Source organism: Anser cygnoides, chromosome 3 (genome assembly GCF_040182565.1).
Source record: "Anser cygnoides isolate HZ-2024a breed goose chromosome 3, Taihu_goose_T2T_genome, whole genome shotgun sequence".
Classification (NCBI taxonomy): domain Eukaryota; kingdom Metazoa; phylum Chordata; class Aves; order Anseriformes; family Anatidae; genus Anser; species Anser cygnoides.
Genome location: NC_089875.1, coordinates 30,064,364 through 30,090,396, shown reverse-complemented (window position 1 = coordinate 30,090,396; position 26,033 = coordinate 30,064,364). Strand labels below are relative to the sequence as shown.

The window sequence follows — 26,033 nt, the reverse complement described above, 5'->3', positions numbered from 1 at the left end:
CTTGCAGCTGCTTTTATTTCAGACTGGATGGCTAAGTGAGCAGATCTTGCAATGATTTGCCTTTCCAGACCCACTTTTGGTATAGGGGATTCCTGTTGCTTCGCAGAAGTTAGAGTACAGAGTAGGAGTGGTGTGTGGGATTGCTCTCACACCAGGTTCGCTACTGCTGAAGTTTAACCTGGAGCTACCAGTAAAACTGAGGTTTCCAGGGTAGACCAGGGGGACAAGACACCGAGTGTGCTGTGCTTGAGCAGCCATAAGAACCTGAAGAGCCTGATAATCTGAAACCCAACATTTTGTTTCAGTACTGCTAATGACAAGTATTCAAAATTCATGAGGCAGACACTCCAGATCATAAGGTTTTGTCATCATTGTTGTTATATCTTTCGGGGCTCTTTTTACTTTCTTTTAGAATGTGTAATTTTTCTTTGACATTACACAACTAAGTGTGACATTATGTCATTCTAGGACTTAGATTTAGGAAATCCACATCATCCCACTATCATAAAATACATGATAAGATTATGTGTTTGTAGAGCAATGATGAAAGTTTCGGGTTACTTTTATTTTATTTAGCTCCACTTCTTTCATGGAATTGTTTGAGTCACATGGCATGAAGTGTATTTAAATCATTTCTGGAAAGAAATTTGTAGATGTAGAAAACTTCACTGAGATTTGCAAGTCATGTAACTTACTGGGTCTTGCTGGGATGGTGTTAACTTTCCCTGCAGCGGTCCATATAGCGTTCTGTTCTGCACTTGTAGCTAGAACAGCATTGGTATCACACTGAAGTTTTGTCTACTGCTGCATAATACTGGAACAGCATCAAGACTCCCTCCAACGTTCCCCAAGAGCCAGTAGGCTGGGGGTGGGCAAGATGTGGGGAGGGGACATCACCAGGCAGTTGACCTAAACCGACCAAAGGGATATCCATACCATATGGTGTTATACTCAGCAATAAAAGTTGGGAAAGGGGAAGAAGAGGGGGGGCCTCTTGTTATGAAGACATCTTTCCCAAACAACCATTACGCATATTGAGGCTCTGCTTCCCAGGGCATGGCTGAACATCACTCATTGATATTGATGGGAAGTAGAGAACAATTTTTTTCTCTCTCTGTGCTTCCGCACAGCCTTTGCTTGTTGTTTCCCTCTTTCTTTAACCTTTAATTAAATTATCCTTATCTCAACCCATGAGCCTTTTTTTTTTTCTTTCCAGCATCCTTTCTTCTCCCCCTCTTCTGAGGAGGAGGGGGAGTGAGAGAGCAGTTGTGGTGGAGTTCAGCCACCCAGCCAGGTAAAACCACCACAAAAACCAGTACATTCTTCTCATCACACAGTGGCTTCAATTCTCACAAGAGTCTACTCACATTTAAATAAAGACAGTCTTCGATGCCACTGAAATCTCATAAATCCTTAATCAAAGGACTCCACTGCCTTTGATTGCATGAAAGCAGTCAGGTGACTGCAAGACTGGTACTCTTCACCGTGGCTTACATACAGATTATAGATACACTATATACAGTTTTTGGTTGCATGTGAGAGCTCATGACCTTCTGGGTTTCCTTTCATGTGCCAAAACATGAAGGGCTGCTTGTTCTCCTAATGATCCATTTAACTAAGACAAAGGAAACCCTTTTATTCTACTCAGAAAACACAAGCTTTGAACTTCAAATGAATCCCATTTTCTCAGCTAGGCAGACATCTTGGGATGAATCAGGACAGATCTGGACTAGGTATCTATGCCATTTAGATGTCCTAGGTTGTTAAGGGATCTACATTGGACTGACAGGTATGATAAGGACTTACAGAAGATCTAAGCCCTTCTTCAGCAGCAACTGAAGGCTGGTCAGGATATAAGAAGACATGAGATCCTTCTGATTAGGCAACAGAATCACCTAATATTTAACATTCAGAGCTGCACCTAAACAGGATGGCTGAGGAAATTCATAGAGTCTGTAGTGTTCACCATCTCCTATATCTGTATATGCAAGCAATCAATTTTAGAAGAGCTGTTGATTTTGCACACATTTCAGGGACTGTGTCTTATTCAGGAGCTAGTGCTGATCAGTTGCCTCTCTGTCCTTTACATTTTTCCCATTAATTGTTCATGAAGTCTTGCAAAGCTGATAGAAGGCACACACAGGAGCCAGAGTCTGAGGTAACACATATCATGGTACTGAGCAGACACTAGAAATAGTATGTGACTGAACAGGATTACTTAGGAGACACAAGCAACAATGCAGGATTGCATTGTCCTCATTTCTTTACTGGGATGTTCCATGCCAGTGGGCATGGTGCTCAGAGTGGTCATGAAAATTAATTAAAAAATAGCTGCTTGGCCTGTCTTTGGCTGGCTACTGCAACAAGCTATGGTATGCCTTCAGAGAAGGCTTTTTTCCCCTGTATAGAAAACATGGCAGGATGTTATCGGGTAATAGATAAAGAATTCACCATACGGGAACTTCTTTGTCCCTGAAGCAGCAGCAGGAACTTCTTGTAGATCTTCCGTAAACCTAAAGCTCAAAGCAAAAGGACAGAGAAGGTTTCATGCAGGATGACCAGCAGTCTCTCCAATTCTTGCATTTGTGGCCAACCTGAGAGCTACAAGAGCTTCCATCCAGATCCAGGCACACAGAGTAGTGCCAGGAGGAAACCTCGTAACCCTTGCTCCTCAACAGCATGATCCCAGCAAGGCAGGCTTTGTCCCTGTTCTGGGACTGCTGAGAGAAACAATGCCTCCTACCAATGTCACTCCTTGCTGAGAAGAATTACTGTGTTTATTCAAAACAATAGCAAGACTCCTTTTGACTTAGTAGAAAAAAGTTTCTTCTTTGGAGAAACAAAGGAGTAGCTTTGTATTTCCAGACTGAGTAGCTCTTATCCCAAGGGACTGGAAAAGACTCCAGCTATTAGTGATTCATCAGTGGATGGTCAGGCAGGACTTTCTGTTTCCTTGAAATGTTTGATGGAAATGCCAGAATATGACCTATTAATAATATTTAAAATTGGAAAGTTACTCCTAAACTTTGAAGACAACTCTCTTGGTCATAAGTAATGTTTGCCACCTACAATCACTTTGAGTGGACAACTTGAAGTAAAGTGGACAGCAGGTAACATGCAGCTATACGGAGAAATCAACCCTTTGTAATACTTCCATATTTATTCTTTCACTCATGAACATTGAGGCTGCTTGTGTAGTCCACATGCATATCCTAAAGTCTTAAACTCACTGAATGCAGACACTAACAAACAATCTGGGGGTACAAGGGGTGGTGGGAACGCTGCAGACATCTGTCACTGTGATAACACAAGTTAAGTACTTTGTTCTGCCTTCAGTTTCCTGACGACAGGAGTGGAAAACAATTACTGTTTTCCCAACTGGATTCTGAGTTTATTGTCCTGGGAACATTCCTTGCAGCTGACAGCTAAAAAGAGAAGAAAGTATTCTACCAGATGTCCTTCTAGTTCTTCTACTGTTTATTCCTCCTGCCAATTTGGAAGCCTGTTTATTTGGTTTATTAAATATTACAGCTTACTCTTTAAAATATCATACAGCAGAACTGGAAGAACTACATACTCAACCACTACGTTTTCTCCCTTTGTTCAGCTGTTATCTGACAAGGTCATTATTTATAGAGTGTAGACACCTTCAAGACACAATATGGCAATAAATTGTTCTCTTTTTAGTATCAGTTGTAAAATCTGCAGGATGACTGACAATTATGAACACCTTAGGAAATGAGGTAAGAATATTTAATACTGGATTCTGACATCTATATTCTGTGTCGGAGGCATGATCTCTATAGCAGGATGTGCATAACAAATGAATGGGAGCCTATGAGATGTTTCATTCTTACAGCTCCACTGCCTCTTCCTCTTACCAAATGATAGTCACTACTAGAAATCTTTTTTCTTCTTCTGTTTTTGCATCAAAGAGGAAAAGATAATTATTATCTTTTGTACATCTAGGCAGCTGGAGAGCTTCTTAAGCACTTGCTTCAATAAAGTGTACACTCCTGCCCCTGTGGTCCCTCCATGGGATAATTCAGTGAAGAACGTGTCTTTCACAGGACCTTATATCCTGTATTGGTCTGTACTTCAAAAATATATATGATACAAAGTTTTAAATAATTTCAGTGCATGTATTTTTACTGGCTCTTTGCAGACATTGATCAATGCCTGTGCAATAATAAAAGCTTTGGAGTGACTCATCTTAAACCTCCTTTTAGCCATACCCCAGGGGAGAAGCAGAGGGTGAGTATGTAGCCTTTCAGCATGCATACTCACAACTCAGCAAAATTAGAAATCCAACATATGCTAATGTTAAAATCAGAACCTTGTACTTTGCCATCAGTACTCTGAAGGATAAAGGTCACAGGGTCCCACCTGTTTTGGTATCCTCTATAGTACATACAGAGCCTGATCAGCATTGCTAATGGAAGATCTGTGGGCTCCCTCCTACTCTGAGTGATACTCCACCAGTTTTCCTTCTTTTCCCATCTCTACTATCTATTGCCATGTGCTGTATTGGACACAAGTGGAAGCACAAGGAAAAATGACAATATGTTGTTTTCAAACTCAGAAATATGAGAATGATCCTTCTCTGAGTAACCTTCAGTTCTTGGGAGCAATAAAGGTTTGCAAAAGGCTCAGGAATAACTTATTCATCTTCCTCTGAGCCATACTACAGTGAGCATTCTAGTTCATTTATGTTTTTGAATCATTCAGTCCTATTCTAGGAGGGAGATAAATTCCAGGAAAGTATGCTTACTCTTCTTAGTTGAAGGAGGTAAGTGCATAGACACAGCAGATCAAAACTACTTTGCAGACAATTAACAAAATATAGTCAATTAAATGAGGAAACTCTGCAGTGCAGAGCTAAACTTGGCAGTCCAAACCCATTTCCAGGCATTCCTCAAAACGGAATTATTTCTGTTATTCAGAAGTTCTGGATTTAAAGCTTCACATTGTAACAATGAGCACGGTTAATCAGCTTGAACATCAGGCAAACTTGTAAATATTCAGAGGGAGTTCAAAACAAAGTGAAAATAACCCTTGAGAATTTAGCTAGGATTGCAATCAAGCAGTGATTTAAATAGAGCTACAGTCTGACATCCTTCTACAATCCTCCTGTTACTTATTTGATTTCTGTACTTTGCCTGTTATGACACTCCAGACATACACATTAGGATACTAAACACACAGAAGATGAACTAACATTATGTTAAAAATGACCCTTAAAGAAATCCCTCTCCCACAGAAGAAAAAGCGACAGCCTCCCCTTTTGATCCTTCCTTTCAGAGAAAGCCTCAGGCCACATCTCTACCAGAAGCCTTTTCCCCACAGAACCTGTATTGTTTCATATTGGCTGACATTAGTGTCATGAGAGCGCATCCTGGTTGTTTTTTTGCCAGGGGCTGAATTTAAATGGAGGATTGTTTTCTTTGGGGAGGGTAGTTTTATTCAGGTGACAGAAAGGCCAGGTTTTGCTGGCTAACATCAAATGTGTATACGAATACATGCAAATCAACAGTGACAAAAGGTATCTTCTGTTGATAAATCTTTCTAGAACAGACCAGATGTTTTCCAGCAACTCTGGAAGTCTTACAGGATTTTGGGAACAAAGGGGAAGGCTTAAACTCAAGAGCTCACCTTTGAAAACAGTTACCCACGAGACCTTCATGTTTGAGGCAAGCAACTAAGTTGATCTCACCAACTTAGGAAAAGAGACAGAAGAGCAGAATCCTCAAAGGGCACATCCATTTACAATCACAAACATGCTCAGATGGAGCATAAAGTATGGGTTTTGTTCAAAGCGTAGTTGTAGCATCATGGAGCTAGCTCCTATCAGCATCTTAAATGGATTCTGCATCCTATACTTAGGTACGTATTAGTGTTGTTTAAAGTGCTGTTAGCACCAAAGCTAACTGAATGAGACCTCAGGTATAAGACAGTCAGCCTAGCACAACTAAATAGATATGTCCTTACACATACAAAGCCCAAGCCTTACAGCACTTTTATGGCAAAATGAACACCTTAAGTTATAGCTGAAAATGAAGTGGAATCTGTAAAGGGAGATGAAATATGCTCTATGTATCATACAATACAGAGCACAGGCACACCCCTCTTGTATTAGCTTGGATTACCTTTGTTCTGTTGAGAAAAAGTGCCATGGTCCAAGATGGAAGTGAGAAATGTATGGAGTAAGGCAGCACGGTCCTTGTCCAAGGCAGGTATCACAGACTGGTAGTCAGGCACAAGGGGGTCCAGCCTCCACTGCAATTTGTGCATCCAGAGGCAGCCAAGGAATGCAAGCTCTAGGGAAAAAAAAAAAAAAAAAAAAAAAGAGGAAAAAAGAGGTAGGCATATTGTTAAATTGATGGGAAAGGTCACATATCTGTCACTTCGTCTGTGTAAAGTAAATACAGTTTTTTCCTGAAATTTGACAGCATTAATGAGACTTAGAGATCTATATCTGTGTCCTGGTTTCCTCGAGACGCAGGCCTGTAGGGAAGAGGAGAGACTTTCTTCGTACTGCCGGAGTTGTTTAGCCACTTCATCCACTGTGGGTTCCTCATCCTCTTTCCAGGCCATTATTGCCAATGAGCTGGCTTTAGATATTGCTGAACGAGAAAAGTGGCCAGTTCTCTATCTCTATACTGATTCATGGATGGTAGCAAATGCCCTGTGGGGGTGGTTACAGCAATGGAAGCAGAACAACTGGGAGCACAGGGGCAAACCCATCTGGGCTGCGGCATTGTGGCAAGATATTGCTGCCTGGGTAGAGAACCTGGTTGTAAAGGTACGCCATGTAGATGCTCATGTGCCCAAGAATCGGGCTACTGAAGAACATCAGAACAACCAGCAGGTGGATCAGGCTGCTAAGATTGAAGTGGCTCAGGTGGACCTGGACTGGCAACATAAAGGTGAATTATTTATAGCCCGATGGGCCCATGACACCTCAGGCCATCAAGGTAGAGATGCAACATACAGATGGGCTCGTGATCGAGGGGTGGACCTGACCATGGACACTATAGCACAGGTTATTCATGACTGTGAAACATGTGCTGCAATCAAGCAAGCCAAACGGTCAAAACCTCTTTGGTATGGAGGACGATGGCTGAAATATAAATACGGAGAGGCCTGGCAGATTGATTACATCACACTCCCTCAAACCCGCAACGGCAAGCGCCACGTACTTACAATGGTGGAAGCAACCACCGGATGGCTGGAAACATATCCTGTGCCCCATGCCACCGCCCGGAACACTATCCTGGGCCTTGAAAAGCAAGTCCTATGGCGACATGGCACCCCAGAGAGAATTGAGTCAGACAATGGGACTCATTTCCGAAACAACCTTATAGACACTTGGGCCAAAGAACATGGTATTGAGTGGGTGTATCACATCCCCTATCATGCACCAGCCTCCGGGAAAGTTGAACGATACAATGGACTGTTAAAGACTGCACTGAAAGCAATGGGTGCTGGGACATTCAAAAATTGGGATACACATTTGGCAAAGGCCACCTGGTTAGTCAATACCAGGGGATCTGCCAACCGAGCTGGACCTGCCCAATCAAACCTGTTACGCACTGTAGAAGGGGATAAAGTTCCTGTAGTGCACGTAAGAAACATGCTGGGTAAAACAGTCTGGGCTACTCCTGCCTCGGGAAAAGGCAAACCCATTCGTGGAATTGCTTTTGCTCAGGGACCTGGATGCACTTGGTGGGTAATGCAAAAGAATGGGGAGGTCCGGTGTGTACCTCAAGGGGATTTGATACTGGGTGAGAATAGCCCATGAGTTGAATTGTAGTATGTTAATTATTATATAATACTGTATGTCATCACTACCATGATTGCTATATACCATAGATGAAAATGGTGATTAATTAGAATGTATTGGAAAGAGTGTAACCTGAGCATGACATAAATGGTATGGAATAAGGGGTGGATATCTGTCCTGGTTTCAGTTAGGACAGAGTTAATTTTCCCTCATAGTAGCTGGTAGGGTGCTATGTTTTGTATTAGGATGAGAAGAGCGCTGATAACATGCTGATGTTTTAATTGTTGCAGAGCAGTGCTTACACCAAGCCAAGGACTTTTCAGCTTCTTGCTCTGTCCTGCCAGCGAGCAGGCTGGGGGTGCAGCAGGAGCTGGGAGGGGACAGACCCAGGACAGCTGACCCAAACTGGCCAAAGGGGTATTCCATACCATCTGACGTCGTGCTAAACAATATATAGGGGTGGCTGGCCGGGGTGGGGGGGCCGGCTGCTCGGGAATAGGCTGGGCATCGGTCAGCGGGTGGTGAGCAATTGCATTGTGCATCACTTGTTTCGTACACATTATTATTAGTAATACTATTATCATTATTATTATTATCATTGTTATTATTATTTTCCTGTCTTAATAAACTGTTTTCATCTCAACTCACCGGCTTCACTTTCCTGTTTCTCTCCCCCATCCCAGAGAGGGAGGGGGGAGGGTAAGCGAACGGCTGTTTGGTGTTTAGCTGCCGGCCGGGTTAAACCACAACAATCTGGAAGGGATTTCCTGGTATCATTCAGTCCAATCCCCAGTACCAACACAGAATGAAGTGTATCAAGCTATTCCTGACAGACACTTATTTCATGACAGCTTCCAATGAAAGTGATTCCACAGGGACAGCAACTAGCATCCCCTCACACTAGTTCATTGTCCTTCTAACTAGATTTTGTTTTTCTAGTGGCTAAGCTAAATCTTTCATTACAAAATTCAGATAATAGCTTCTTAATGTCTTACCTGCACTGGACATAGACAACAGTTGAATCAACTTCAACTTCGTAACAACTGAAAATATACTTAGCGGATTGCTCTCTCTCTACTTCTCTCAGTTCCCTAGTTCCCTCTTTTTTTTTCTTTTTTTTTTTTTTTTTTTTTTTTAGCCTAACTTCCTTCTTTTCTGTCTTTTCTTGGAACTTAGGTTTTCTGAACTGCCTGTCATTTCTACAGCTTTTCTTCCCATTGTCTAGCTTTTCGTCCCTTTTGAAACACAGTACCCAAAACAGAACACTTTATTCCATCTGTGGAAGAACAATCCAGTGCCGAGCAGACCAGAAAAATGACCTTCTTTGGCTTATGTATGGCCCTATTATTAACATTTCCCAGAACATCATTTGTCTGTTTTGCAATCCTGTCACAGAACTTGACTCATACTAAGCTTATGACCCATGTAACCCCAGGTTTTCCTCTACAGAAAGCACTGCATGAGGATTTTGAGCTCACTCTCAAGGACAGACTAGGGTAGATCACGTTGTGTTGTGACAGCTGTGAGGAAAGAGAGCCTCAGGGCCTATATCTACCAGCCACTACCAGACCAGACATAGCTGAAAAAGGTGCTGTCAATTATTTTGCACCAAAACCCGGGTGGTATCAGTCCTCAGAGAAAGGCTTGATCCTGCCACCTGTTTTATGAGTATAGTCTTGCATTCATCAAATTATTTAATATAACAACAAATGGGCTGAAACAAATGTAAATGGAGTCCATAAGCAGAGGGCAGTGTGGAACAGAGATATCATGAGCATGCAGATCATTTTATACACTTACAGGATTTCAGTCTCAAGACTGTCATGCCTATTACCCTTACCCTAAGTATGCTGAATAAAGAACAGCAAAAGGTTGTTCATGCTACTAATTGTTTATTTTTCTTCAGGCATCTTCTCCTCGCCTCGCTTCTGCCTCTGAATTAGCACAGGATTCACCCCACCTAACTGAGCTAAACCTGGCGTCATCTCAAAGCTTGCCTTTTAGGCCTCCTCTGCAGTCCAGGAGGGGAAGGACTACCTACCGAGCTCTGCATTCATCCCACTCCAAAATAAATGTTTTAGATACATGGAGTGTATCACCTTCTGAAAATGGTGTCTCCATTGACAAGCGATGAGCATACAGGACAACATAGGACCAGATGTCTACTTCTCAGACAGCCATAGCAAGGCAATCACAGTTATTTCCTTAATGATGGCTCGGGCTCTCTAGTCCAGCTGATTACTTTTCCAGAACAGCGCTTATAATCTGTTCCATGCATAGCCAAACTCATGATGTATGAGAATCCACATAGTTTAATTTAAATGCTGAATATCCTCTCTGTTCTCTGTCTTCCACACATCCTCTGCCTCTATCTCCAGTTATCTATAGCAAATTGTCTTTTCCCAGCCATTCCTGGCAATACCTCAATAGCCAGCAGCTGGGTCACATTCATGGAGTCACAAGAACAAGACAAAGCTATCAGTTAAAAAATGATATCACCTCTCCCTGACTTTCATTTGGTCTGGCATAAACCAACAATGGGATGTAATTTATTTTTTTTGCCTGACTACATTTCTCAAAGCACGTAGAAGGAAGTGTAATTTGCTATCACAGCATTTTTTTCCTTTTCACACTTGGCTAACCACACTCTACATTTCACACAGATCTTTTCAGTCAGCTGCTGCAAGTCATGGTCTCAACATATCAGAAATCAGAGACTACGCTGCCTCAGTTTTCTTAGAAGCCATAGCACTCTACACTAAAACTAAATAGTTTTTACTGATTTTATTAAAACAAATGTTTTGGTAGCAAAATTCATAAAGTACAAAATGTTGACAGAATAGCTCAGCTAATAGATTTTTGAAGAGTAGCTTATATAATTATACAGTACATGTATATGTAATTATGGTTCTGCTTCTGGAGGAATCCATGCAAGAGCTGGAAGGTCAGCATCATTTCCTAGAAAGACTGATAACCATCAGCTAAGTTTGGGACACAGAGGGCTGCAGTTATGGAATGGGTCAGAAGCTGACATTAACCTGGAACAAGAGCAGAAAATCATTTTCTCCACCCAAGCCATGCCTGCAGATTCATTTAACACCACAACTTATTTCCCTGAAAAGTATTCTACATTTGCCTCTAATGGATATAGAAATGTCCTTCTGAATTGATCAATTAGTTCAGTGTAACATCATAAGAGAGAGAAGGAACTGGAAGTTACAAGCACCAAAAGCTTTTTGAATATCCTGCTCTGGTATATTTTTATTCTCCAACTTGAAAAACTTAATTGCGTGAAATTAATTAGTTAATAGTTCCCAACACCACTAGCTTTATTGCAGCTGAAATCTTTGTAGTGCTGTTGTGCTCGGTGGTCTAGAGTTTATCTATTTTTTTAACACTAGGTGGTGCCAAGGGACCACACATATCGAAAAGCTGACTGAAGAAGCAAAAACGTTCAATTTAAAGGCAGTATAGGTGCCATAGGGTCCGTGTTTTGTTCTGTGAATTAGTTCAGTTTCTACTGTTAAAATATCTTGTTGCCTAGGAAGTGACAGGAAAAATTCTATACAAGATGACAATAATTCAAGTAAACTCAGAGCTAATTTGGTGCTGTAGTCTACGGAGCAGACAGTAATTCAGCAGTAAAGTTTCAATACGTGGATATTACCTGCATGTGCAAGTCCAGAGTCATTTGGTCCAAAACCTTTTCTCTGACAGTGATTGGTACAAAGTGTTTCAAAGGAACCTTCAAGAGCCTCATGGCAAGCAAACAGTCAGACTCATAGCCTTGGTCTTAGCCTGGTGCCTAGCACATACAGATTGGCTTAAGCTCCAGTTTATGAAGCCAAACTTCCCCCAGAGGTGTTTCTAATTCAAAAAAATTGGATGTTCATGCTAGATATATAAATATTAGCTGACCTATTTTATAAGTTAACTACGGACACCAACTGCAATGTTAAAAAATACAAAAGATTTCAAACTACCCATGCTTATATAATAACGAAGGTTCTAATAATCATTAACTTTTCCTAGATTTAGTACTTTCTAGAGTAGAAAGTATCATATTCGCTCATCTGATAGTCTTACTGGTCTCAGCATATGTGACCAAACTCTTTGACTAATGAGTGAGAAACAAATTTACAATCATTTTAAATCAGAAATGCACAATGTCTACCACACGCTGCTTTAGAGCAGTATTTGGGAATAGAGGTATTCCACGAGGGAGTTCCTATGAAACTATTATCTGTGAGATAATCATGTTGATAGTTTGCAGGAAGACTGTCATTAAGTTACCAGCAGGAAAGGAAAGAGAGAGAAGGAATATCTGACACCTCATTAGCATGTCTATTCTGATACTCTTTTGTTTTAAGTTATTGACGCTTTTCTCTTTTTCCAGTACAGATTTGCCTGTTTGTATAAAGTTAGATTTCTGTGGACAGAGGAATTTATGCCTGCCAAGGACATGCAAGAGGGTACAAGTACGTTTTTCTAGGTTTCTGGGGAAGGTCTCAGTTCATGGAGTTATTTGTCAGTACAGGTGCTGGATCCTGGCCATGCTATCTGAATAGTTATCATAAGGAACATCTCGTACATGTCAATGTAGCTGCACAGAGCGTCTGTTTTCTTAGTGAAGTGAGTACAATTTCTTAGATCCTTCTGGCTAAGTCTTTCAGAAGCTTCCTTGGATCTGCTCTTGATGCATAATTGTTCCCTAGGAAGCAGAATGTGATTTCTGCACAGTGCTGTGCCTCAGTGTCCTTTGTGGCTGCAGAATGTATGTAAATAGATCAATTTACTTTTAGAAGACCAGTCTGCAAGACTACAGATACCCTCTTGCAGATATTTCTCAAGCAGGCTTACAAAGAGCAAGGCCTGGTCCATAGGCAACGGAAATGATGTGATGTAGCTCACCATAAAGGGGACTGAGCACACAGAAAGCACTGTATCTGTGTTGCTGTTATATCTTGTAATTACGATAACCATGCTGCCTCAACAAAGTCACACACAGAAGCTACGGTGGGAGGGTGCGTAAGACAGAAAAACATACCGGGGGGAATACAACATTATACCTGTGCCCAACTGGTGCTGATGCTTAAAGACTCAACGAAGATTACAACAGCTGTGAAGAATGAGGAGAGGTCAATAATACATAACAGTCTGGATAGCATGATAAACCGGACACAAGCAGAAAATATAATAAAACATAAGTTACAGATGTAGGAAGAAGGAATGCAGATCATAATCATACAACAGGTGAAAGATAGAAGATCTGTCCTGAGAAGGTGACATTGGAAAAGACTTGGGATTGAATAAGGTGGGTTGTCTTCTTGGCACTAGCTACTTGCTTCTAATGCGATTCTGTAGCCAATTAGCTACATTCTGTAGCTAATGCTATCCATAAATGTACTTCTAAATCAAAAGAGAAGAAGCCTATTTGACATCTGTGTGATTAATCTCCACCAAATTCAGTGCTGAGACACTGAGAAGGCTTAAATAAGACTCACAATTACCATTAAAAATTGGAAAACGTTTTGTAGTGAAAAATGTCAGCAACTTACTTTGCTTTGATTCTGAAACAAACCTAAATCTGTAATCTCTTGTGCAGTTCCTCTGCAGATTAGCATTACTCCACATTCCCGCTGAGTCCAATGCTCCAAGCTTACAGTACCTGGGCAGAGTAGGTTCCTAGGACGGGGTCATTTTCAATCTTCCTTTGACACAGCTACATTTCGCAAAGATGGGTTAAATATTCCTAAAGAAAGAGAGTGTGAGTGACAGAAAATAAGTCCTTTACCCATTCAGTAGGGATCTAAAGGGAATAAGGACCGCAGTTCTCCTTTCAGCCACCTCCAGGCTGAAGTCACGTCCACCCAAGCAGCTCACTGTGGTGACTCCACCACCCAGGGAAGCCCAGGTAAATAGAGCTGTGCGCTGTGGCAGTGGGAAAGCTGGCGTCTTGGCTTACTGGTATCTGCAGGATGGGCATTAGCTTGTCTCAAAACCCATGCTGAAGCCTCAGATTGCTGACAGGACATTCATATGTCCTCATTTCCCATGATTATGCGAGTGGTCCTTGCCACTAACACTGTGCAATGATGGCATCTGAAGACCCGAGTTGCTGCTGACACATGACTACAACTCATGCCATCTGGGAATGAGTGGCTTTTGTGGGCCAAATGCATCCTGTTGCCCAGACATTGAGCAGTCTTGCCTTAAGCATACCTTCACAGTCTCATTTCTGAGCATTGTAATTGTAGATCTTCTGCCAAAGACTGATTAGCTTCAAAAGGCCAACTTCAGTTTCTAGGTGTCCTGACAAAACCACCTACACAGCATCAACTCGAGCCCAAAGTCAGGAATATGCAAACTAAATGATACTGCTGTAGTGCTCAGTAAGCAAGATTTCCACACTAGCAAACAAAACATCAAATAAATAGTTTTATTTATAGTTAGCCCTATAACTTAACCCTTTTTAACTGGAGACTAGAGAAAAGGAAAAATAGCAGCACATCCACTAGATATACCTGGATAGTATGTAATACTATCAACCACATCACTCCCAGTAAGAGGCTGGAAATATATCCGTCCTCATTCTCCAAAAGTTATCAGGGCTGGCTGAGATAACCAGCTACTGCTCACCATTCAAAGTTCAGGCTCAAAACAGATGAACTGATGAGCTGGTGTATGAGCAGCCTGTGAAGAGGATGTCCATCCTTTAGACTTGGCAACCAGCTTACAAAAAGAAAGTCAGAACACATCATAATTTTCAACCTACAAGACAGAACTATTATAGAGTGATAAAATGGCCCTGGATGTCAGAACTGCATTTCCTAACTACCTCTTTTTTTTTTTTCCCTATTAAAACCAAACTTATAATGTTATACAAATCATGCCAAAAACTTCAGCTCCAAAATGGTGAGTTTTATATACATGCTGAACTACAAAACTATGTTTATGTAAAATGAAGTAGGAGTTAAGCTCAGAATAAGGAATAATGAGATCTTGATTCAGATCACAGCTCGTTTACCAGTTAATGACCGCTAACAAATTTCATAAGCTACCTACATCTGAATTTGTCATTTGGAAAAAAAAAATCGTAGTATTACATGCTTCACAGTGAAGCTATAAGGTCTAGTCTATTGAACTGTGAAGTGTGGTGAGATACTGAGAATATGTTCGGAACAAATAAGATTTATTTGAAAGTACAGAAAATGATCTGAACGCAAAACAGATTTGGATAAATTAATAGGAGGAATATATACTCTGTTTCACTCTATTAGGATGGATGGCATTTTGCCTGGAATATGAGTCACAGGAGAACTTTATATTCTAACTGTAAGACATTGCTAGGCAAGACAGGGAGGGGAGTAGTAATCTGGAGGATAAATTGCAGGAAGAAATAAGTAGGAATACGTTGAAATGATAGCAATAATGCATGAAGAACTACGTTAAAACAAAGGTAAATTGTATCTTATTACTCTGAAAGCAATTCAAGCTAAAAGGCTCAAGGATTCTGCTGAGAGAATAGAATATAACATGTGAGAGCTGAGGACGACACATCTCAGGCTGGGAGACCTGGCTCTGGAAAGAATTTTCAGTAAAGTTTAGATGTATCACAGTCTGAGCTCTCATGAGTCATGGCAAAACCTTCATTAACCCATGTAGGCCCAAATAAACAGTTGCAATACTAACTGCAACTCCCAGCTCTCCCAGAGAACAATGAAGGAGTAGCAGAAACAGCCCTGGGAAAGGAAGAAAAAAAAAAAAAAAAACTTTGACTAAAGTGAAATGTGAGAAAAGCCAGAGACTCAAAATCCACGAGGAGATTCCAGCTGGCCAAGGCATCACACAAAAAGGGCATTCTGATCCTGCAATGGCACAAGGGCTGACAGCAGGTATTTTTAGCTGAAAAGGGATGATTGGAACAAGAGAGCTGCAAGTGGAGAGAGAAAGCCTCGCCATAGTGAAAGAGGCTTGCTGTGAAGGTCCTCCCACTTAAATCAAACGCAGGATTGTACCAACAGAACCAACACCAAAAAGGAGCTTCTTGTTGTGGCTTGTGAACATCTTTTAGCGCTGGTGAGAGACCAAAAGGCCAGCACAGCGGGTTGTGCTCTGCACTGAGGACTGTGGAAAGGCACACAGAGATGCCTGCAGCTGTTCCCTTGGGTGATGCTAACCGGCGTAGCTCTGCTGGTTACATGGCCCAGCCCAGCTCCAGCTCCGCACGGGCTGTGCATAGGCAGCGCTGGCAGGAACAGCAAGGACGGCTCTAGCTGAGGCTCTCTACACTCGGCAGGTACTCAAAGCCAGGGACCCTACCAAAAGATAAAACCCATGGGCTGATATCTAATATTGCTATGCAGCATGTTTAACTAGTGCTGTGCAGAAGTGTTTCAATTGTCCAAAAATGTTAAGCTACCACCAAACCTGGTACTTGCCATAGGGTTAATGCAAAGAGCTACCATGCTGCTTCTGGGCTGCTACAGCACGGTTTGCTACTCCAAGGTAACTTGTTCATGTTCTAGACCTCACCAAAGTTTCACATACACCCTTTGGAGGGATAAGGACTGTTTGGTGAGCACTGAGTTTTACCTACTTCTCTTCTGGCATGCTAGCAGTGATGGCACTTATGGCTACACATTGACTTCTGCACTTTCTTGAAGCATCCCGTGTTTGCAGGTTGACTATCCATTTGTTTGTTAGTGAAACATCATTCATTGCTTCTATAAAGGATCCCCATGCCACAAGAGCTAGGTGCCAAGTCTTTGGCTTTATAGTATTCCCAACAGCCTTCTTGCTCTCACTTTCCCCGTGTCATCACCTACATTTGGATATAGCAACCAACAAAGCATCTCCATCTACAGTCCTGGCCAGTTCAACGCTAACTGTATATGCAAGCCAAGAACAGAGGCAAACCAAGAGGCAGGCAAGCCAACAGAGGCAAGGCAACCCAAGAACAGAGGGGAGTAGACAGCAGTATCACTAGAGCTGCAAAGGATCAGCATAATAACTGAAACATTGAATAACTTAGCATCAGTGAATACTGTGCTTCTGCTGATGATCATGCATGGAAACCCTGAGATCTTGTCAGCTTTGATCATCTTAACCTCTGTGTCAGACTAATTCCAAGGCATTATGCTTCTGTTATAAAAAGAGAAAAATACCAGTCCGGGATGCATTACAATAAGTATCTTATGTAAGACTAGAACTGATTAATCTGCTGTATTCAGCAATGATGAGGCCTCAGTTGGATCCCTATGTCCTATTTGTGTATCACTCTTCAAGAAAGGTGCAGGCAAGCTAGGTAGCACACAGGAGAAGCAACCAAAGTGACAAGAAGTTTAAAAAACATGACCTGTAAGGCAAGTTTGAAAGAACAGGTTTCAAAAAAGGGAAAAACTGAGTTAGGCAAATGATAAATTTTCTAAAGGGAAGTAAGGATAAGAGGATATTTAACAACTTTCTTTCCTTTCAGCTTTGAGTTGGATCAGTTTTAAGTGGTTTCATTTTCAACATGGGAGATCTATGCAGGGTAAGTGTTCTAGTACAAGAGTCCTGAAAGAAGTCCCCAGAAGCTTCTGTCAGTAATGGGTGAGATAAATGTATGCTAGGAATGATCTACAGAACTCCTATCCTGCCTTGGTGGGCTAGGAGGGTTAAACTGGGGGCTCTGTGGGGGACTCCTGCACCCCCCAGTTCCTGTGAAACCACGTTTGCTCCCGGGGTGGCTGGAAGGGACCTCTGGATAACAAGATGTCAGCTGAATCTGTGCAAGCGAGTAGTGGCATCATAACCGAGGCTGTAAAGGCTGAAAGAAAAGAAACCAGAGACTTCAAATAGAAGTCTCACAAAGAAGAACACCCAAAAGCTAAATCGGTGGACTGATCTCCCTGGCAGCATCAGTTGACTAAGCCTCAGGGGGAGAACACTGCAGTGAAAGGGTAAGGAGCCACATCAGAAGCAGTAGAAAGGGAAAGGAATTTGAAAATGAAGTGAGGCCACAGGCCATCGGGCTTTTGAGAGCGCAACAAGAGAAGTCTCAGTGGAGAGGAGTGAAGCAAAGCCATGCTAGAGGGTGTTCTGGATGGAATCAGAGATGTGTTGGAGGCAAGGAATGCGATTAACAATTCAATGTTACTCAGATCTCGTCTGCTCTGGAAACATATGGCACTACAATAATCACCACAAGGAACTCTTCGAAACTAAGCACACAAAAACCACAAAAGCATGTCAGGGCTGAAATGAGGAAAGCTGTGAGTGACATTTCTGAGTGACAGCAGGACAAAGCAGACAAACTGCCAGTGTACGACTGCTACATTTCATCTTTACTGCTTGCCAAATGCAGCACTCTGCAGTGTCATTAACAGAATCCAGTCTTAATAAATGTCATTTGTGAAGAGCATTCACAGACCCTGATTTAACGCATCTATTACCAACATTACAAAAATCCTGGTCTGAGTCACTTTTGATTGAATGTGTTCACACAGATGGCAGTCAGATATGCAAATATTACATCCATAGGACTTATGGAAAATTACTTCTTGCAGCAATAACCTGGTCAAAAGATACACCTAGAAATTTTTACACATTAAACAGCCTAAAAATATGTTTGATAATTTAATTTAGGTTTTACTTACTGCTTTTTTAAAATCTACTCACTTATGTTTTCAATGACAAAACAATTCTCCCCCACCCTTTGATGCACTTTGCCTGGATTTATTTACAATGCTGTGCACATGCCCTCTGAATTTTGGTTTGGCAATGTATTAAGCTTATTACCCAGGGTCTCACTCTAGGCTGTCAGTTTTATTTAGATTCCATCCAGATTTTAAACTTATGCCTAGGCTTTGATTTATCTGGCTTGGTTCAATGCCCAGTGAAGTTAATGGAAAGTTCCTATTGACCTGAAACGAAGTTAGATTGAGGCATGTTTATGTGCCCAGCTTGATCTGACATCAAAATTCTTTTTTCCATTAGGTTCTCCATATTTAAAGTGGGTTAGCAAACTGTCACAAAGTCCTGAATTGTTTTCTGAGCACAGAGACGTGAAAAAGAGCACTGCTCGTGAAGCTCTGCTCCAGCTCTTATTGAAATGACCAGAAACTGTTTCATTTACTGCAGTGGAAGCTGAGCTGGAGCTGAGTATCAGTTACATTCATTCCAGGATTTATTCCAGAAAGTAAAAATCTAATATAAAAAACAGATGGTTTTGCCCTTTCTGGGTCTTTATTGAATTGGAGAGAAGGTAGGATCTCAGTGCTGTTCACAATTGCATGAATTTCATGACATGCAATCTCTTGACTTAACTTTCCAGAGTTAGGTGAAACTCTCAGCTTTCATTTAAAAAAAAAAAAAAAAAAAAGAAAGTATGAAGTAAGTTAACTGCCTTTAGCACTACAGAGAAAGATAGAAAAACATAAATCTTAAGACCTCAAAAATAAGAAGGCCATGTCCACCCCCCTAAAATGACTTGTGGTGAAATGCTATGATTTTTAAATCAGCTTCATAGTTTGGAGGTCTGATTCACTTTGAAATGCTTGGTATTGCTAATGCCTCTGTCTCACTATGCTGGACAATTTATTCCCCGTGCCTTGACTTTTCCCAAAGACTCTCAACAGAATCAGAACTCCCATCATGCCAGAGACTGTCAAAAAAAATACCACCACCCAAAATTTTAAAAGGAGGAAAGATATGTAGCATGTTGGAAAAATTAAGTTTATCACAAGATAATATGGAAAGGGATAAAAAATTGCTGTTTAAACTCAAGCATTATAGTCTGCCTTGATTCCTGTATAAATCAAACTGTAAGATTTGTAACATGTAAGATGTGAGAAGATCTGCAAAAATGTGTAAGAATGCATGAGGTTATTTCTTCTAGAGGGAAACCTGTTTCATGTATAAAATGCAACACCGCTTAAGCAAACATTTATATCTGTGAATGCTTATGCATATACAAATAGCTATTTGAAATTCCAAGGCTCAGTCACTGGTACAGAAAAGATTACTGATTGCTCCATCTAATTCTGCGTATGATCTACTGCTCATCTGCTGTACCCAAATTTCTTCAACATAGAAACTATTGCAACAGTAGCCTCATAATATGCTGCTCATAAAAATGTCTAAATACTTTATTAGCTCTACATACCTGGATGTCTAACACTGCGTTGCTACTCATAACAAAACGGCTAGCAGGAAAGAATTTGTGGTACCGCCTGTGTACTCTGATCCATAATGGGTACGCAGACTCTTCCACCAAATCAGGGGATCACGGATAAAGTTTCAAGGAACTGATTTCATGTTCCTTATTATTCTTTATCAGTCTGATTAACACCTACACTGGCAAGTCATGCTGTAACACTTTAGGTTCATCCTTGCAAGTAAACACCAGTACAATATCAGTAGCAAAAGGAACTTCTGTTTACGGCACCTGGTCCATCCAGGCTCGATGAGGCTCTGGGCAGCCTGCTCTAGTGGTTGGCAACCCTGCCCAGAGCAGGGGGGTTGAAACTAGATGATCTTTAAGGTTCATTTCAACCCAGGCCATTCTATGATTCTATATGATTAACTCTGACCTAAACCTGCACTAAAATGGGGATTTTGCTGAAATAGTAAATAGGTAAACAAAAAAACTTTTCTAAAACAAACCAGTATCTGATAATCCAGATTCATAAGGCAAAACCCCCCTGGTCAACAAGCCTATTAGGCCATGCTTACTTTAACACGTAGACATGAATTCTTGATGGATTGCTCTTCTCAGGATGGGCTGTTAGGTTCTCTCTTTATGTATTTCCAACTGCTCTTCTCTTAAGCACTTTTTTTTATGTTCTTACTCATAAGGTATTCATAAATACAGTATTGGAAGCCTCAATGTGGTGGTCTGATTCAAGTTAAACAGGTATCCCTACCTAAGCATGCTTCACCCCAGGTAAGTGCCCCAGGAAGCTGACTGGGGCTTGGGAAGGGTTCCTCTCTTTTCCTGCCCGGCTAAGGGTGCTTGTGGTTAGTTGGTTAGGTTTGGGGGGTTGATTTTTGTGGAGAGTTGTGAAAGCTGGTGGAAGTTCCACACTGTGGAGTAATGCTATTCTTGTTTTGTAAGCTTTTGAGTCAAGATTTTTTTCTGTACCCAGCTTTAATCAAATGTGGATGGATCAAAGGTTGCAAGGAAACTTTGGGAGAATTAGAATTTTTTTTTTTTTGTAGAATACCCACCAAATAAAACTAGAACTTTGTAAAAACATTATAAGTAGTATTTATGCTGGCTAAATGATGGTAACTTACTATTGTAAGGATGAAGAACAGCTGAGCACCACATTTACTAACAACCATTCACGCACTGGAAAACTTAAAATCTCTACCTATAACCTCTTTTTTTTAAGAGAACAAACTCATTCCTTAAGCTTTGCTTTAAATTAATTTATTTTTATTTATTTTATTATTTATTTATTTATTTATTTTTATTTTTATTTATTTTATATCGGCCATCAGGACAAAGTTTTCCAAAAGTTTTCCAACTAAGCCTTTAAAATGATCAAATAGAGCAGAATAATTACTTCCCCTGTTCAAAATACGACAGCCCTGTCCATTCAGCCTAGAATGACACTACTTAGTTGACTCAGATGCATTTTGTAAAATACTTTGTTCCACATACTTTTCTGCTGCACTGCTACAGAGGTGGTTATTTTCTGTACATACATCTACATTTCCTCAGTTTCTTACCAAGCTAGTAATTCTCTTAAAGAAAATTAGACTGGTTCATCTAATGACAGATTGGTGTAGGGGGCTTGTAGGTGGATGGTTAGCAGTGTCTTAACTAGGCACTCATATATTCTTTCTTCAGTGGTTTATGCCAAAACTCTCCAGGGCACAAAGTTATGCTGATGAGTCTCTAATTTCTGATGTTTCTGTGGAGCTGAACGGATACCATTTCTCTTTTCCAGACCTTGCAGATCCACCCATGAGACGGCATACCTGAGATGATTGCCAGTGGTTCATAGACTATTTTCAGTTAATTGCTTGAGTAAAATGAAAATTAAGAATGTCATACTTCTTGTATATGGCAAAATCAAGGAGAAATTGCAGATTATTATCTACTGTTTGATCCAGAACAGCCACTGCTCTACATAAAGGTGTTGTCTCAGATTAATAGGTATGAACAGATTTTACCATGTTCTAATTTGTCCGGTACACAACTTTGCAACTTGGCTCTGTGTATCAAATGGGGTAAGCGTGCCCTGCACTTACTGCTGTGTGCACAGCTCACACACTTTTTGCAAGCTTTACAATTATCTTTGTAACGAACATCTTCTAAACACAGTGCAAGCCTGACTTCGTAGTAAGGTGGAGTAAAGTGCAGATGTGTCACTGAGGAAAGCCTGGATGGTTGGAGCGTCATGACACATGAAGCAAGACTCAAGAGAACGGGTTGTCTGGCATCTCAAAGGTAGCTTCAGTTGGATGCTGGATGCAGGAAGGGAGCTGGGCTGGGACTGGGCCAGGGGAGCATGGGGTCTGCAGGTATCAGGCAGCGTGCAGCTGAAGCAAGAGGCAGGTGGCTGTGCCTTGCCACACTGAGCCTCACTGTGCTGTGCAGAGCTGTGTAAAGACAGCCTTTCCCCAAAAGAAAGAAGTTTCAACACCAGTCAACTAGGAGATGCACTCCCAGAAGTTGTGATAATGGGATTCTCTACTACCTACTCCCTTGTTATTCAATGTGCTGTCACAAGAGGTCCCTTTCCCTGTCAGAAGGTCCTAAACCAAAGAACGAGCTGTTCTAGCAGGGCTGTGGAGGAAGGCTCCCAGAGCCCCGTCCCGAGCCAGTCACAATGTTAGGGCAGTGTAAGGTCTGACTCTGCACCTCTGTTCGCTCTGCACAGAATTCTGCTGTCTGTCTCTAACTAGAGGTAGCCATTACACCTTGCTTAACTGTCTGATTACCCAGAATTGTCTTTGCAACAGCTAATCCATGACAGTAGTATCATTTTATATCATCCTTTTGGAGGCTGTTTTAAATTCCTTGTTATATCTGTATTTCTTTAAAATTTACCTCTCTAGTTTGAGGATTGAGAAGGATGCTGATCAGGAATGCCCAATGTACAGACTTTTGAGCATCACATACATAGCCAATGTCAAGGCTGTGCCATATGGTAGGTATCCAATTGTGTCCCAGGGGGTTTTGAAGAGTCAAGCATAAAAGGGAGCGAGCCAACTGCAGATTCTCCACCCATTGTCTCCTGCAGTATGTGAAATATGACTTACAGCTCCCAGCCATAATAAGATTTTAGCATGTGCCTCCCAAGGTCAGGAAAACCAGACATTCCTGATACAAAGGATGCAGCCCAGGTGCTGGCTGTTTTTTGTTTTGTTTTGTTTTGTTTTTTTAAGAGGAGCATTGTATTCCTACTTCTTGAGCGATAATTTTTTACTTAATGATACCCTGTTGCTGTGATGGCCTATTTTAACTCAAGGGTCAGGCAAATCAGACACATGTACAAAGAATCTTTTTAATTAAAAAAAAAAAAAAGATTCTTTATTAAAATAAGAAAGGGTCCTGCTTCCAAAACTGAACAGGGTTTTTATTTCTTTTTTGCCATTTTTAGTAACGGGGATGATAAATAATCTGAACTTTACTCCTACAGATTAAATTTGTATGCTTTAAAATCTTCTTCACATTCCTTCAGAAATCCTTTCCACACATTACTTCTACCACTGATAGTCTTACCTTTTTAACTCTGGATATTCACATAACAGTAGGTTAGAAAGTCCTCCTATTACTTCTTCTGTTGTAAGTATGTCAAGGGCAAGCATTTCAGTATGAGTTAAAATGAGTCAGTATTTAAAGACCAACTAAAATACTTATCTCCACTCAAAGAAAAATCAGCACGTGGTTACAAACATATTTGTTATTAATGAAATAAAAATAAGAACAAACACCGACATGCATGTTTTTGTTTATCTTTCATTCTGAGACCCTATTCAAAGCCACCTTTTAAGATGTTTCTCCTTTAATTATGTATGATAATTTAATATTAAAACCAAAGACCAGGTTTTGAAAGTGTTTACATGTATCTACTACCTCTGTTCACATGGAGATTGCCTGGGCTAACATGGTGCTTCACTGAACCAGGTCATACACCGGGTCAGGCAGTAGTCTGACCAAAACATTATCTAGGAGCAATTTAAAAAAATGGAACACTTAGCAGGTGATGAGAAGAGAGATTTGTAGAGCTCATCCTTCACACTTAGCCTGACTGTGCTTTTCCCTTCTTTTTATAAGTTCAGTTGTCAGTTTCTCTGTTTCTCCACTGGCAAGATGCTCAATTCTTTAGTAAGTTTAAGGCTATGATAATGTTGTCGCATTGTTAATAACTGGTAATGAGATTTTTAGGCAGCACTAGAACAATGACTTAAAAGAAGGATTGGAATGAAGAAAATGACAGATAACTGGAGGGAATTAAGTACAAAAGAGAGGCACATTATGGAAAATGTGAGAATTGCTATACCCAAAAAAAATCCTTAAAAAAATTGCCTCTTCTGCTCAGTTTCTTGTAATCCTGGAAAATTTCCTTTCTCTCAAATAAATGCTCACTTCTTTCTGGGCTGCAGCCTTTTGTCTACGAAACTGAAAATAATCCTTAACCTAGTGCTTTTGCTGTGACTCATTTCATTCAGCGATCATGGCTTCTGTGTGTCAACTTGATTCTGCTTCGTTGTAATTCAAAGTCTGGGAGGAGGTTCCTCTTCTGCTACAGTGCGCATGGGGGGCTACTTTCTCATCCCCTCACATCAGGACACTCACTACTTGTAAACTTGGGGTTCTACTTTGATTTTCATTTGGTTCATTTGATTCTTTCTGTATAACAAATTCATGTCATTGTCAGAGTACTGGAAAACGACCTTATGAGTGTTATATAAGACCCCACATTTAGAAGAACATGTTAATGGGTCTTGATTTGTGACCGGTAAAACAGCTAAAGAAAATCAAATTTAATCCTAAATAATTACCACATTGTGACTGGGATTAAAATTTGTCAGCATTCAAACTTGGTGAAATCTCTGCCACTTTCCTATCCAGGTGAATGGCTCAAGACTAGAAATGTACCTGAGTCATAGTATTTGAACCCAGAATTTTCAACGCTCACTTTTGAACTCTCACTTTTTGAACCCTCACTTTCTTGAACAGATGGAAAGATGAAAGGGCAAGTTTGGATGCAAACTCCTATTCCTACTCATTCTTCAGAGTAACCACAATAGGTCAACTTCAGATTTCTTCAGCTCAGAACACACTAATCCCAAAGCTGTTTTCAAGTGCTGGAATGTACACCCGCACTTCCCATTTTCCCATTCAGCAAATTTCTCTTTGGCTTTTTGGTCTGTAGGGCTCATTTGTTGCTGTACAACTGTGAGTACCCCTAGGGCACTTTTCCATATGTCAGATATTTGCTTTCCACTAAAAGCTCATTTCTGTCCTTTCAGGTATGCTCAGTGATGTTATCTGATGAAGGTCATGACGAGATGATGATCATCAAGGATACTGGCAGGTTTTCCCTTTATAAGCAACACTTAACACCCTTCTTCTGCAAGTCAATTAATCTCCAGCTGTTTTATGGAAAAGGTGTTTTCTTCAGAGTCTTGGATGTTTTGTTGAATAAAAGAAAATAAAACTGAATATAATAGTAAAGAGAATAAAGGATACATAAAGAAATATGTAAAACAGTAGCTTCTTAGGAGGATAGTTGGAAAGAAGGATGAAATGGGAAAGTAGTTGTACCTGTGGCATAAAGCAGTCCAGGGCTGGTCACTCTAGATAAGCACTGAAAGCAATAGAGTTATATTTACTTCTACAGCTAGATAGCAGAAAGCTCACGGCCTAGTAAGGGATAAATCTGCACTCCTCTAGGCATTCAGAATTCCCACTGAAGTGAATGCCTATAGCAGGAGTATTGCTCAGGTAAACACTATGCAAACTATGCTAAAGAATTATCTCTACCCAGTTAGACAAACTTAATCCAAATTTTGCATTCACTATCTTGAAATCCTTTCACAACTGAAACTCCCAATACTTTCATTTGTTAAGAATGACACCTGAATAAAGCTGATTGTTTTTTCTCTGCAGTAGAACAACAACTTTTTTCTTCAGTTATACACTTCGTCTATACCAGTGCTGCTTACCTGAAGTTTTCTCTTTTTATGGCACCAGTGCACACTCCATGCTAATCCTTGGCAGCTTGTATCACTTGGAAATTGCAAA

General features: G+C 40.8%; 1 protein-coding gene across 4 annotated transcripts in view; it reads right to left on the bottom strand.

Annotated features, from left to right (window-relative positions):
• Positions 1–26,033, bottom strand: part of CRIPT (CXXC repeat containing interactor of PDZ3 domain) — a 68,173-nt gene that overhangs the window by 25,524 nt on the left and 16,616 nt on the right. For all 4 annotated transcript variants that reach the window (XM_013171097.3, XM_013171092.3, XM_013171096.3 and 1 more), the window contains exon 5: positions 6,147–6,317. In XM_013171097.3, coding sequence (XP_013026551.1) covers positions 6,147–6,317 — 171 coding nt within the window. The remainder of the gene's footprint in view (positions 1–6,146; positions 6,318–26,033) is intronic.